The sequence below is a fragment of the Didymosphaeria variabile genome, assembly GCF_027946475.1.
Source record: "Didymosphaeria variabile strain IMI 356815 chromosome Unknown scaffold_4, whole genome shotgun sequence".
NCBI classification, from domain to species: Eukaryota; Fungi; Ascomycota; class Dothideomycetes; order Pleosporales; family Didymosphaeriaceae; genus Didymosphaeria; species Didymosphaeria variabile.
The window spans coordinates 4,038,485-4,050,155 of NW_026611623.1; the positions used below are offsets into that span (position 1 = coordinate 4,038,485).

Below are 11,671 nucleotides of genomic sequence, written 5' to 3' on the forward strand. Positions count from 1 at the left end.
AAGCAGGAAGGGGGAGCCGATGTGCAGGTCCGACTTGCCTTCCTTGCCCTTTTCTTTCCTTGGTCATACCTTCTGAAGCTTGATGCCGGTTCAGTGCGGCCAATCGCGTTTGGTCTTGCGCAGTATTGTAAGGAACAAGCCTTTAGTATGAAGGCCGGCAAAAGGGACGATACTTATTCAGGGTGTAGCTACTAGTCTGCAACACGCATGCCCAGCGATATCTCTATAATCAATTCAGATATAGACATAAACCAAGCGTCTTAATCAAATTGATATATTGATCTCCTGATACTCAAGAACGAGCGTTGTTCGCAACTCACATTTATCATTCGCTTTAGTGACATCTGCATATACACAAACGAACTTGTAAACAAAAAAAAACTTCCCGGGTTCAGCCCGAGTAGCGCCGGCCTCTGCCATCGAATCCCAATCCTCCCATTTAATAGGGATGCCACGACATGATGACCGTGAGTGTTGAACGTATCTGCAGTGGCAAACAACGGAGGAACACTCCCTGATCCCCATATCTGACCCTCTTGACGTCTAAGTAATTGACAGTCATAAAGGTGCTCAATGGTATTATGCAAGGCTTGCTGGAACTTTGTTATTGGGAAGGCCTAGTCTAGATTAGTGGCTATTAGTAAGTGCATCTAATGATGGCTTCTATGATAGTTAATGTTGTGTCGAAGCTTGCGTGGTGGCCGTCGCTCTCCAGATGTGGGTTGTTGATGTAGACTCTTAGGTAACATTGCCGTCTAATAGCTCCGAGTGTAAACATGAGAAAGCTCATGTAGTGCAACATAGTAGTCCCTTTGCCAGTGGTGGATTACTAGGGATTGTTTCCCATCTACTTAGTTGCCTAACGTGGGTAGATTGACGTCGCAGGCAGCAGCTGAAACAAGAGGCAAATCTTAGAAATGATAGCAATCTAAAATACCTGTGGTCGTGACTCCCATTCGTGCATCTGAGAGCGTGGGACGCGTCGTCAACAGTGACTGTAAACGCGGTTGCCTGCGTATCCTAATTTCTACGCGCGATCACGAGTGCCACTGGCAGGGTTTGCCTTCGCACGTTCATTCAAGGGCATGTCGCCATCCGTCCGGAGGACCTCCAGGCAACAGTAACGTGAATCGTCGCCGCGAAGGCGTGCTATGGTGGCCATAATATGGTCCATGCTCCGATAAGAAAGCCTGTGCGGTGATAGGTGATCCAACACAGGAAGGATGCTTTGCAGTCCGGGCGACAAGAGGATCATATCTTCCAACCAGTGGTCGCGGAGTGAATGATTCACTCCGAGTGGACGTAGGAATGGAGCTCAGACTTAAGAGTGGACGTAGGAGCAACCAGTCGGTGAGCAGGAGGAAATCGACGGGTAGTAACACCGGGATGATTATACTTAGTTTCCGCACGGCGCTCGGCCCAGAAAAGAAAACGTATAGAACGTTGTAATAATCCAAAATACCTGTAGTGTTAGTCACAGATAATAGAAGGCTGCTGCAGGCCTTGGAAAAGCAGGCGATCCAGAATCGCGACGTGGTCGTGGAGCCATGATGAGGCTACACTGGCGGGCGGCTATTGATAGTTTGCTACCACAGCATTGGGGGAACACGCACGGTATGACGCATATGCTCCGCCCGCTTGCATGCTGCTTGTTTGCTGCTCCAGCGCGATTGCCGGGAAAAGCCTGTTGGGTTGTTGCTCACTAACAGGCATGAGGGTCTCCTGAGGAATGAGTCACCACCAATTTTTGGCTGCTCTTGAACTCGCCTTTCGCCGCGCCTACACAGCGATATGTTTTGCCTTCTTTTTCATGGATAATGGCAGGCAGGACGATATAGCTGGCGACTGATATGGTCATCAGACATAACTTGCGTGTTGTTGAAGGCGGCGAGTGTAGGAGTCATAGCTGGGGCTGGAGGGGCAAGTCCAGGAAATAGGCCTCTGCGCTGGCGACGTCGTCTCGTCTCGCCTCCACCCAATGTGTAGTGCATTGGGGTTGCTCTGATCACATGTTTCGTTTGCGCACTCCAATGAATTATCTGACAATGCGGACGAACGCAGGAAATCGGCTTCGGACAAGAGCGGGTCTACCGGACTTCCGCGAAGAAGTCGTCGAAGTGACATGTCAGGAAAGTCACGGAGAGGAGCACTTTCACGGCCAAGCTCTTGTTTCAGCTCCGCGTGCTCCGAAGCAGCCGCCACAAGACGCGCTTCAAAAGTTTGCCACAACTGTCCAGAGCCGAAGTGGGTAATTGTATGGAATCATGTGATCAAGTGCTAGCTGCACCGCCACAGGACCCTGGCACGGCTGATTGCAGGGGTCAATGCGAAACGGGATTGGAGGAAGCGACTCGGCTGGGGGAATATTTTGGGATCACTTGTGGATGCGCGCTAGAGCAGACGTGCATATGTAATGCTCAGCCAGCGCAACGAACGTGGCCCTCCTGGGTAGTTTGCGAATGCTGCAAACCCACGTTAGGGCTGCGAAGGCGATGCTGCGTGAACCCAGGTAGGGCTGCGTCATGGCGTGGCCAGAAGACAGCACAGTACACTTCCCGAGAGGCGCAGGATGCAGTGTCGACGGCGCAACGTTCCGCCGGACGAGTCTCGATGCAAATGATACATAATGGCTACGCGGCCAGAGCGCATTCGACAGTGTGCGTGCTCGTGAGGTGAGGATTCGCGATATCGCGGTGAGACGGAGCCAATCGCGCTGATACGGGTAGTGGAGCAGAGACCCGACGAAGAGTCAGAGCATCCGTACGCAAGGTGAGTTGTCGAGGCAGCGTAGGAATTTTGACGGTGAAAGTGTGTTGTGGGCTCGGTAGGCGTGCTGCCGTCGAGCGCCACAGGGATTAAAGCTGCGATGAGGGCCAATAGGGGCACCGGGAACGCTTCCAAAATTCGAAATGATTGTGTGCCAAGAGTTCGAGGAGAGATTGCAAGGGTAGGAATGGCGGCAGAAACAAAAGTCAAGCAGGAAGCCTTCATGCAGAAAGCGGGTCCTGGCGTTCCGTTTTAACCAGTGAATGGCCGCGCACACTCGACTTCTGTCGCGGAAACCTGCTTCAAGGCAAGTCTAGCTGCGCGCACTGGAGATCGCAGCATGTCCGCTGTGTTGTTCGCGGCCTGGCATCGAATCATGGGTGCTGTGGCTGCGCGAAGGTGCAGCAGCGGGGCCGCCGTCATCCATACACCAACGGGGAGAGACGAAAGCCATCATGTCCAGAAGTAGCGGTAAGTAAACATGCGGGCCAGCATAGCAGCATGATCCAAGCAACAATTTGTGAGACAATATTGAAGAAAATTTTTCCCTGGGCGGAGATTGCTGAGCGGTCCTACCGCAACACTCGAGGGGGCTCACGGTGAGCCCCAAGCGTGGTCAAGAGTGCGGCTCAAGTCGAATTGCACCGTTTGGGCAGGGCATCCCAGCGCCTCCAGACGAGCCGTTGGGCAGCCAATTCTGGTACGCTTGCGTCCCGTCTGGGACGGAAGCACTCCAGTTTCCACCCTCCCCCTTCCGCGACGCCGGCGCGGTGTAATTGCGAAGCTAGAGTCGTCGCGAGCTAGCAGGCGCTGCTGGGCATGTTGGCCGACATGTGTCGACGCAGCGGCCAGCCCATGCAGAGGCGCGTCCTTTGGGCATCGTCCTTCGGCGGCCGAGTAAGTGCTCCCGCGTCGAAGGAAGCAGTGCGCCGGGGCCAGCGGAGGACCGGCCGCTCGCAATCAGTGCGCATGGACGACGATTTACGCTGCCTGACGTTGGATCTCCACGAGAAGTGGAGCGGGAGGTAATGTTACTTGGGAGACGTGCCGTCGCAGAGCTGATCCGAGAGCGCACACACGGTACACGAAACGATAGCACGATGCTGCGCACCTGGGCAGGGTGGGCGTAATAGAACAGAGTGTTGCCCAAGCGTGGCACAGCACAGGAGCGAGCGCTGCTCTGGGCCACACGGGTGAGTGAGCTTACACTGACCTGCTCGTCCCGTCCAGCCAGGATCGGATATTTGGATGGGAGCAGCACCGCAGTGGGCGTTTTCGAACTCAATATTACCAATGACAATAATACCGTTTGGATACGCAGCGAGGGACGAGGCTGCCCTCCCGTTCGCATGTGCCAGGTCACCTCGGGCATCGATTCGTGCGCAGCGTCCACCCTCGCAGGACGCAGCGCACGCGTGGAGGCTGAGGCGCCCTTCCAGCCCACCAGACGCTCGCTCCCGGGCAGTAATATAGCGGGAGTAATAGTCAGACCCATAGATTAGGTAGGCGATCGGGCGTGTCAGGGGGCGGACCTCTAGCGGACAAGGGGGCGATGGGCTGCAGGCTCCCCCCCCGTCAGGCTGCTGTCGCTTTTGGCCCGCGGGCGGAAACCCAAATGCAGTGTCTGGCTACATAACTAGCCGGGCCCTCCGCCTTCGCGCACACTTGAGGCTCGTCCCAACTACACCCATATTACCAAGCACTTCACCACACAACGACCCGGATCCCCAATTCTGAGGATCCTTCTGGCATATTCTAGCAAAATAGTACCGCAGACCTCAATGTGCTGTCGACAGAACGCCCTTTTCTTCTCTGCCGTCGAGTCATCCTCCTCGTTCACCCACGATACCGCCAGACAGCGACTCACAAACGGAATCTGCGACCGGTGAGGTGGTGAATAAATCAGTCGCGTGCGCCCGCACCCTCTACCCCCCCTCTACCACTCCTCCTTCCTGGGCGCAACCAGCACCGCGAACATGAACTTCGCTCCACAGTACCCCACGCCTCCCCCGGGCTACATGCCCTACGACGCATACCAGCACCGCCAGACGCCCCCAATGTCGCCCTCGCCTGGCTACTACTCTCCCCGCTACGGCGCCGCAGGAGTCTCGCCCTCGCCGCACGCCTCTCCCAAAGTCCACGGCCATTCGCGACGCGCATCGCACGCTGTCCCCTCCTCGCAGTACAATGCATACACTTCGCCGCGCGGAGGCGCAACGCCGCAGTTTACGTCGCCGCGCTACTACCCGACGCCACAGCGTACGCCCGAATATGTAAGTGGTTATTTTGGTTACGCTCCAACGAGCCGGCAACGCCGCGACACGGACGCGACGCCTCTCAAACGCTCCAATCGTGAGAAGGCTCGTCGTCCGTCGGTATCAGCGCGCTACGTGCACACCAAGGACGTCTATGGCGACTTCGACTATGTCCGTGAGCGAGAGCGAGAGCCACCGCCACCGTACACTCGCCACGCCACGTACGGTTATGCTGATTACCATGTCCGCCATCAGGTCCCTATCTATGAGTCAGAGCCAAAGGCGAGCCGTCCGCGACGTGCGTCTCACACCACCCGTCCCCAGCCGCAGCCGCAGCCCACCCCCAAGCGAGCCGCGCCTCCCAAGACCCCAAGAAAAGCAACCGATGAAGACGCGCGCCGCGCCCGTATCCCCGCTGGCTACTCGTACAAGAACTGGGACCCCGCCGAAGAGCCCATCATGCTGTTGGGCAGTGTCTTCGACGCCAACACCCTCGGCAAGTGGATCTACGATTGGACTGTCTACCACCATGGACCAACAACGCCTCTGGCTGAGATGGCGGGTGAGCTTTGGCTTCTCCTCATCCAGCTTGCTGGTAAAGTCAAGCGTGCCGAAGAGACCTTGTCCCAGATTCGCCAGAAGGAGAACCGCGAAATGGTCGAGGACTTCCTGGAGAGCGGCGAGCGTCTGTGGATTCGCCTCGCCAAGCTCCTCAAAGTGTGTGAAGACTACATGTGGAAGGCCGCTAAGAAAGAGACGGGAGAGAAGAAGCCTCTTGCCATGGGCAAGAACAGCGGCCGCGAGTTCGTCGACTCCATCTTTGGTCGCGACCGTGAGCTCGAGACGACCGAGAAGTTTATGGTTGGCATTCGCCTTTGGAGCATGCGTTTTGATGCGAACTGCGAAGAGATTCTTCGCCACCCCGAGGCCTAGACGCTTTGGCGCTGGCGTTTGTCTTGGTTGAGACCATCTTATGGCCTCTTACTGTTACTGCTTTCCCTTGCCTTTGGTTTGCCTGCACTCAGTCTTTGCTCTTACTGCGAGATACCCGTGCGTCATTTTCTGATTTTAATTGTAATTGTGCGCTGCATTTTCTGGGACGATCCAACTGTACTACTACTAGGAGGAATTCGCATTGGGTGGGTCACCGGAAAAAGTTTCTCTTTTACGATTCCCCCTTTCCAATCGTTATGGTCTTCACCGGTTTCCTTTCTGTCTGGCATCAGTGGTCGACAGTACCACCTGGTAAGGTGTCATTAGATATGGGCTTAGAAGCTCGTTGGTGACCGCGAGGTCAAAAACGATACCACACATTTTTATCAATTACATTAGCTATTCACATCAGTTCCAAGTCTTCTGCGTCGTTCGGCTTGGTGGCATTCGCAGTCGTGTCTGCCGTTCCCGCCCACGAAGACAGCCACCAACCGCAGCTGCCCACTTCCACGGCTCACCTTCCACATGGCATGTGAAACATCGGCAGGAACGGTACCTCGCATTGGTCTCAGGCCACTCTTTTCGCTACCTTGCTTCTTCTGTGTCACCACACCTTGCAATTACAGCTCACCCCCATCCCGAACAAACAAAGCCCGAAATGCCGTCGACTCACAGTTGGGCTACGCCTCGCGCTGTGAATGTCGCGACCTCATACGCCTCTGCGCAACGTCATCACAGTCACCAGAATCACTTTGCTGGCCAACGGGCGCTTGCAGATGCACCTGCGCTTCGCTATTGGCGACTGCTGCGCCTTCTGCCATTGCCTTCAGCGCCAGACTGCGCATATGACTGCACTTCGCTTCAGCCTTACCCACTGCATGGTAGGCTGCGCCGGGAAAACGTGGGCATCCTTCGAGATTGGAGATTGGCTTTCTTAGCTTCTCCCTCTTGCTTCTTCACTTGGGCGGCTGATGAGAGCGCCCGAAGGAGGTGTGACGCGGGCCGCAGGAAACCAATAGCCTCCCGGCGCCGAAAGGCCGTGGGATCCTGAGGGTGTGCGGGCGGACAGACGGCCTCTCTCCATCGCTCGATGCCATCTTGCGTCTGCTGATGCGATATCTCGATGCAAGCATTGCTCCAGGATGGCTGGAGACCAGTCCAGGTATCGCATCAGCGACTGCGATAAAATTAGGCGCGACTACTGCGATGCAGCCCTTCGTGTGCTGGGTACGCGCGACCATTGGACGGCGTATACTGTGTAGGGTAAGATATCTTTCCGCGCCATTGGTAACCCGAGACGGGCATCAACAAACGTGTTGTATGGCTCGTCTTACGTTTGCCTTGGTCTCAGCCTCGCCTCCAATATCGTCTAGGACTCCAATCTGCAGCTTTTACCCCCAAGACGGGACCTACACACTATCACTAAACGACACGATGCATTGAGGCTCTTTAGGGCGTCCAAGACATCCATGGCGATATCCCACACTTATCGTCCTTGGTTCCCGAACGGCGCGCTTTGAAATGCTGCGGCAGATGATCCTTCGGCCCAGTAATTGTGTCGGACGCGGACAGCCCCTTGCGCATTACCAGGCAACAGCGTTTGGGATGCTGCATGTGAAGTCTGTTCCTGCTTCCAAAGGCGGCCCCCAACCCGCAAAAGGAAGAAGGCTGGTACGGACGAGCGGGACGCCGTCACACAGCGGCCGTCAACACCAAACCGTTGGCAAGGTTGCACACGAGTCCGTTGGTGGTGAGGGGATAGATTGAGGGTGTAGCAGCTGATCTCGTTTACGCCTCTTTCCAAAAACATTGTTATCGCGCAGGCGATTGGCATTGACGCTTCAAGCTACATGTCCGCGATTGAGACTCGTGCGCGAGGAATGCTATCCAAGCATTGCTGTACGACTGTCCTTTGCGCGACACAGATGACCTCTCGGTGCGCTTCTCCATGCCTCGTTCGCTCCCGTCCGGAAGATGCGCGATGCTGGGTTCATTCCGTACAACACTCCCTTCCCAGACTCAGCAACATCACGCAGCGAAGGGAAAGGTGAGTTCCGTCAAATCCTTGAGAATGTTACACTGCGAACACCTGTCGATGAGTGTGTTTGCAGGGATGCGCTAACCCACGCGACATGCCGGCGGTTCGCAGCTGGAGTTGGAGCGTTCATGCACGGGACAAGCCAATGCAGACGGGCCGATGGCCAATGTTTCGAAACGTTTTTGCCCAGCATCATCCGTGCACTCGCATGCCTGCTTCTGCACTGCAAAGACGGAACCATGACGAAGCCAATCGCGAATGCCCACTTTTACCCCGCAGAGCCTGTGTGGTCGTTCACTCAACACTTGCACAATCGTGATGCTCCAACTTTGGTTTGGCCCGCTATTGGAAGGTCACATGCCCTCCGCATTCCCAACCACCTCGCACGGCATGTATCGCGACATGCTTCCATTCCTCGGTGCCGACCGACAGATCTTGACAGCGGAGGAATGCGAAGCAATGCGGCCCGGCCTCGATGGGTCGCAGAATCGGTCAGCAGGTCATGCAGGGCATCGTCTCGGCGTGAGGGACTGGCAGTGCGCCTCTTCTTGCCTTTCACGATGGCGGAGGACGCCGTAAGCGCCCAGCCTTGCTCCACGCTCTCAGATCATAGGCTCGACAACCCGAACAGAGGAACGTTGAACGGTGACGATGTGATGTGGAGAGCTTTCATGCATTGCGCGGTTGGAACCCCTACATCGAAGTCATCTGCCTCCATATCGAAACGCCGTGCGTCGCATCTTCGCGATTCGGCAGTCAAGCCATCCATAACAACTTCAACCATCTTTTGGGGCAAGTGTACCAACAAGGTCGTATGACGGTATTCCCAGGTATGCGTAACGGGCGTCCTGGCTGATACAAGCCGCGCATACTCTGCTACACATCCGTAGCGAATGCCTCTCCGTTTGGACCCAGAAGGGTAATTGAACTTCCCCCGTAGAGCGGGGCGCCTGTCAACCCCCACCACGTGCCCGGAACATCATCTCCGTTGTCAGGATAGGCGCCGGCGGCTGAACAACCCCTCTTCAACTACCTCCAGCGAGGAACGAACACTATCCTAGTCGAATGCAGTGCTCGGAGATGTAAACATAGATAGATAACATCTTGTAAAGGTGGGATGGCCTAAGCTACGCCTCGTCGATACACTCTGCATAGAAACACTGCTTTTCTATTTTAAAGGCTTGTTGCACAGAGTAGTTGTACAAGGTTCGCTGCAGCTTACATAGGCCGAGCAGGACGTTCCTAGCCGCACATGGTAGGCGTGTGGTAGCACGACAGTAGGCCGCTGAGCTCAGCGTACTTTTTAGAACAGCGTGCGTTCTGTTACGTATCGGCTCACCGAACGCGGTCCGAAATGAAATATTCAACGTCGTGCCGTGCCCGAGTGGAGATAGGCAGTGGAGAACGAGTGCGACGTCGCTTCGTCCTCCCCAATGTCAGGTGGTGCTACCAACGTGCAGATCACGGGATCACCGACGCGGAGTACTCTCACCTGAGTGAGGAGGAGTCGCGAGTACAGTAGTGTACATGTGCCCACTTTCGCTTTGAGGAGATGAGCAGGAGAGGAGCGTTGTACCGCTGCCCCGCTGACAACGCGGTGGAACCGCGACCGCTAGATTGCACTTCACTTCCAAGGACAGTACAGCAGGGTGCCTCTTTTCCGTTTTCCGCACGCGAGAATCCTATGCCCTGCCCCGCGTTGAGCGATCCTGATGGATGTGCGATGCGATGCGATGCGATGCGATGCGCTGCGCACCGAGCGCGTCATAGTCCGCCTGACGAGCAGCTGCACCTGTTCCTTCGAGCAGATGGGCTTGTACTCTAACGGCTGGCCGGCAGTACGAATGTCCAGCGCAGCTCTTCGGGACGCATTGTGGCTTGTCCCGCGAACCGGAAGCGAGTATATTGCTGGGCGCTTAGAGCGGGGGGTTTTTGTGTCGAAGTGCAGCGGGCTAGGTAAAGGTGGATATTCCGTCCAATGGGAATTGTGTCGTGCGAGGGCTATTTCTGTTTGGGCGATATTAATGGGTGGCTGGGGTTCGGTAGTTGGAGAAGACGTGAAAGGGAAGGGAATGAATGTGTAGAGAGGGAGGCGCATTGGCGCGCTGGATGTGCGAGCTCTAGATTAGAGGATGAATCGATGCTCGGCTTAGAGCATCAAGAGGATTACTCGAGCACTTAAAAGGGCGGAAGACACAAATACATCATCGTTAAAGACGGCTATGAGCTGAATAAGTACAAAGGGTATGTCTGTTCGCTTTTAGCTTGACGATTTCAGACGCTGTACAGGTGAAGGCCAGCGTGAAGACATTGGCTGTGCCAGTTAGCACGTTATGATATTTGAGTACCTAACTCGAAGATAGCACATCGCGAGCATAACGGTGATGAAGCCAACGAAGGTGACTCTTGTCGAAGTGGAAGACTTCTTGGGTGTGGTAGGGAGATCTTGAGTCGAACAGAGACGACTCTTGTGTTGAAGCTCGAGGGGATCAATTTCAGATTCGAAAGTGTGACTTAGTACCTAGGTCTTTACCTTTTTATAAAGTAGAGAGAATCTTAGGGTTACCCCTACTTGGTTACCTACCACGTAGCGTCTGTCGAGATCGTTCAACCTAGTCATTGCTGGCAGGAGAACTGTTAAATTCTTTTCCAATCCGTGGTAACTTATCAAATAGTAGCTATGCCTCCAAGGCCCCCTCAATTGGATGGCTATCGGGGGATGTTACCGAGTCGATCAATCAATCGATGTGTATCAGAAGCGAAGCGTAGCTGATCACTGAAGCTAGTTTGGCCGCTTGACTGGTAAAAGCTTGGTAGATGCAGGTTACAGCTGCGTGTATACTGTAGTGGGAGTTGGCTGTATATTCTCGATGGTGTAGAGTCGTTGATGGCGAGCTGAACCCAAGCCACCAGTGTTCTCGTCCCTACTGCAATGCAACTGCAGCAGCCACGAGCACACCGGAGCAACGTCTGCCTCGCGTAGCTTTTCGCAGCGCCCTACAAATAGCTTAGCCCTGACTTCGCTGCCACAAAAGCTGCTGAATTTGGGAGCCTCAGCCTCAACATCCGCATGAGGCTGCCTGAAAGCTGCGTGGCGCATCGTACTTTTGAGGGTCCGGTGCGCAGGGCTGGCGAATCAGGTTCTCTCCTGCGGCTAGTCAGGCGAAAATAATGCTTGAAGAGTTCTAGATTTGGTGATATGGCCGCTGTCTAAGCTTAATGATAGCCAGCCAGAGGTGATGTTCCGATTGCAGTTACTGAGTGCTGGGGCGGGATGGTCAGTCAAAAGGTGCTCGATCTTCCTCCATGCAATGGACCTGTGGTCTCTACCAATTGCCGGGCGAAGATTTAGAATGAGGAGCGAATTTGGCCTTCTGTAAGTCATAATCTCATCCATCTGATTGGGTCAATGAAGTAGCCGGGTTTGAAAATTTGGTCGACAATATTGTTGAGGGCGGACATGAGAAAGTCTGGTTGGAAATTTAAACAGAGCAATGCCAGATGCTTCGACTTCGACATCTTGCGGAAAATACTCGCCATGACACTGACACCGGTAGGTAATTTTATACCCGTTTTGACTCATTCTCTCGAACATGGAATCAACCAAAAGTAACGAAGTCAAGAGTGGTGCCGTAGTTGTAACTGCGATCAACGCAGATGAGGACGTCGAGAGGACGTC

General features: G+C 54.8%; 1 protein-coding gene across 1 annotated transcript; it reads left to right on the forward strand.

The window, feature by feature from the left end:
* Positions 1-4,742: 4,742 nt before the first annotated feature.
* On the forward strand, positions 4,743-5,954 carry N0V89_006225 (uncharacterized protein; the record flags this gene model as incomplete). The annotated part of the gene is made up of 1 exon (XM_056214995.1): positions 4,743-5,954. The coding sequence occupies one exon, from the start codon at positions 4,743-4,745 to the stop codon at positions 5,952-5,954; it is 1,212 nt and encodes a 403-aa protein (XP_056072262.1).
* Between the last annotated feature and the right edge of the window lie 5,717 nt (positions 5,955-11,671).